The sequence below is a fragment of the Octopus bimaculoides genome, chromosome 1 (assembly GCF_001194135.2).
Source record: "Octopus bimaculoides isolate UCB-OBI-ISO-001 chromosome 1, ASM119413v2, whole genome shotgun sequence".
Classification (NCBI taxonomy): domain Eukaryota; kingdom Metazoa; phylum Mollusca; class Cephalopoda; order Octopoda; family Octopodidae; genus Octopus; species Octopus bimaculoides.
In genome coordinates this window covers 166,030,325-166,033,404 of record NC_068981.1, presented here as the reverse complement: position 1 = coordinate 166,033,404, position 3,080 = coordinate 166,030,325, and the positions used below count along the sequence as shown (strand labels likewise).

Below are 3,080 nucleotides of genomic sequence, written 5' to 3'. Positions count from 1 at the left end.
CACACACACACACACACACACACACACACACACACACACACACACACACACACACACACACACTTCCTTTTGTTAAATGTTAGGATGAACAGGCACATATCATTTAAATCCACTGATCAGAATGACCCATAGAAATGGAACTTAACTCTGCTTTTCATACTGTTACATGATACATGGCAAACCTAAGCTAGGCTAGGATGTAAACAAATATATAATTTCCTCAGAATAGCTTTGTACCCATTTCTCCCATTAAATAAACTGAGGCAATGTAGAGTGAACTCTCAGGTAGAACTACAATTATAACTGGTTTGAACTAAAATCGTGTTATACATTAGTTTATATCTCATCCAATTGACTATTTTTTGCCTCTATTAAATTTTATGAGTGGCCACATACATATACCTGTCTTGTTTCAGGTGAATGTTTATCAGTTGTCACTTTCTAATCAATGGCACTCACCTCACATTTTGTTATTTTCAATATGTGCCTCCTACATCTTATTGGTTATATCTACACCAGTACTATGTTAACAACTTATAATAAATTGTACTCCACCTGTGACAAATCTGATAGCTAAATGGGTGTGACGTTACTATCCCCTTAGGTAAGCTTCTCCACATCTCTCACACAACCAAAACTTGCAATCCTCAAATCTCCAAGTAGTTCACTTGGAGCTGTACAGGTAAAAAATACTGGAAGAAGTTCTCCATGAATACCAACTCTTGGGAAGTAAGACAGTTCATAATGTCATGAAATGCATGAAAATATCCTTTGCTTTCTTGACATTCATTTTGCGGGGATTATGATGGTGGGCTCAGCAATTGAATAAGAATAAGATAATGGGCAGCATCTGCAACTGTACAATACAGGGCAACTTGCACATGCAGGCAATTGTTTTTTGGAAGACTAAAAAAAAAAAAAAAAAAAAACCCACCCCAAATATAAAAAAACCCTCTCAACATACCCGTAGTTCAATCTGTTCTTCATTTTCTTTACTCTTCAATGCTGTATAATCTTTCTCCAACCTGTAAATATACAAAATGTAGGATGATTTATACTGTTTGTTAAAACCAGTTAGCACCACCTTGTACTTTTCTAATTCTTTAATATATATGTGTGTGAGTGTGTGTCTGTGTGTGTGTGTATATAAAAACTTGTGTGCATACATGTAAAACCTACTGGTTGTAAATTCAACAATTTATATTCTGTCATTGGCACAGCACTATATCACTGGCAAAAAGAAAGCACTTAGCACCTGATGGCTCAGTTTTCCCACCAGTAAATTGATACCATAGAGGCAATCCTGAATTAATCACTAGGAGAGCAAAAGACAAAAATAGAGGCAATTTCCAACTGAGAGGGAAGAAGAAAAAGAAAGGGAGTGTAAAAGACAAAGAGGCACTAATCGGTACCTATATTTGCAGGAGTGTTCTACTGTAAGACATGATAAAGACCAAGAATTCTGCAAAGCTGACAAGTATTTTATCATTTTTTTTTAGATTGTAGTGCTAAGTTCAAATCCTTCCATGGTATTCTGGAAGATAGAGGAATACTTCCTGCTTCCAGTGGTATTTTTTAATTGTTAGCTCAATGCAAAGGTGTATGTGTGTGTGTGTGTGTGTGTTTGTGTGTGTGTGTGTAAAACAATCATCAATATCCATGATCCATGCTAGCAAATGATTCTTTTATCTTTTACTTGTTTCAGTCATTAGACTGTGGCCCTGCTGGCGCACCACCTTGAAGAATTTTTAATCAACCAAATCGACCTCAACACTTACTTTTTATAAACCTGATACTTATTTAATTGGTTGCTTTTTGCTGAACCACTAAGTTACGAGGACGAGAACATTCCCACAGCAGTTGCCAAGCAAGGGGAGGGAGTAGACACAGATATAAACCCACACACACACTTGTGTGCTTCTTTCAGTTTGTCTACCAAATTCACTCACAGGGCTTTGGTTAGCCAGAGGCTACAGTAGAAGACACTTGCCCAAGGTGTCACACAGTGGGACTGAACCTCGAACTATGAGGCTGGGAATGCTTTAAAGTTCTCCTACGTTAGGATTAGAATTAATTGGTTGAAGTCAATATGGTTTTTAAGACTTGTTAAAATCTATGTGCCATCAATTAAAACTTCTGTATATATAGTTATGTGAAATGTATTATGCAGTAAAAAACATTATGTCATCAGAGACAACAATCCCTTTTCATGACTATCAAAGGCCATTGGAATTTATAAGAAATTCATAAATATACCCAAGCATATAACACAAACTAGATATATCAGAGATAAATTATTAGACCTTATAGATTAGATTTTCTGTTACCTTTTGGTTAACTATTTCATTTTCATTCAAATTTGATAAACAAAAAATACCAGTGTTACTGCTTATTAATCCCAAACAAAATGCCACATGAAAGATTAAGCATCTATCAGCTTTAACTGATTAAATAAAAATACATTAACTCATTTTTGCTCAACCAATGATAAAATGTCCTACTATCTCTATAGAACACTAAGAGCAACATCTCTAAAGTTTTTAATTTGAAAAGCAATCTAACATAGTAACACAAAATATTCATCAAAATAGCTAACAAATCTTAATGAGCCTAATACTGACTAAATTAAGAGCTCTTGTTCAAGTTTCAGTCAATTTATTTAAGTATTGACTTCCTGAGTACAAACAATCAACCACTGTACAAGCAGAGTTTAGGCTAAAATTAAGACAAGATGAGTTTAACATAGCAGACACAACACAACCTGTGATTTCAAATGATATTTAGGTAAGGAGTGTAAAATAAATTACTTTCTTCTGTGTTAACTTTTTCAGTATATTGCAGAAGGAATATGATATAATATAATGTGAGTGTGTGTGTATTTGAATTGCATTAAAACACTAGACTTGATGTAGTCAAGTATGAAGTTCCGTAAGTTAATAACTGATGACACATCTCGAAAGAAGGACCATTACATACAAAAAAAAAAAAAAGACACTCTTAAATAGTAACTAACAAATCTTTTCTCTCTCTCTCTCTCCCTCACACACACACACATACTGATCCTCATATTCTCTTTCGTT

The 3,080-nt window shown here is 34.5% G+C and overlaps 1 protein-coding gene across 4 annotated transcripts in view; it reads right to left on the bottom strand.

Annotated features, from left to right (window-relative positions):
• LOC106869320 (EVI5-like protein) overlaps positions 1 to 3,080 on the bottom strand; it is a 301,815-nt gene that overhangs the window by 68,133 nt on the left and 230,602 nt on the right. For all 4 annotated transcript variants that reach the window (XM_014915019.2, XM_014915018.2, XM_014915020.2 and 1 more), the window contains one exon: positions 965 to 1,025. In XM_014915019.2, coding sequence (XP_014770505.1) covers positions 965 to 1,025 — 61 coding nt within the window. The remainder of the gene's footprint in view (positions 1 to 964; positions 1,026 to 3,080) is intronic.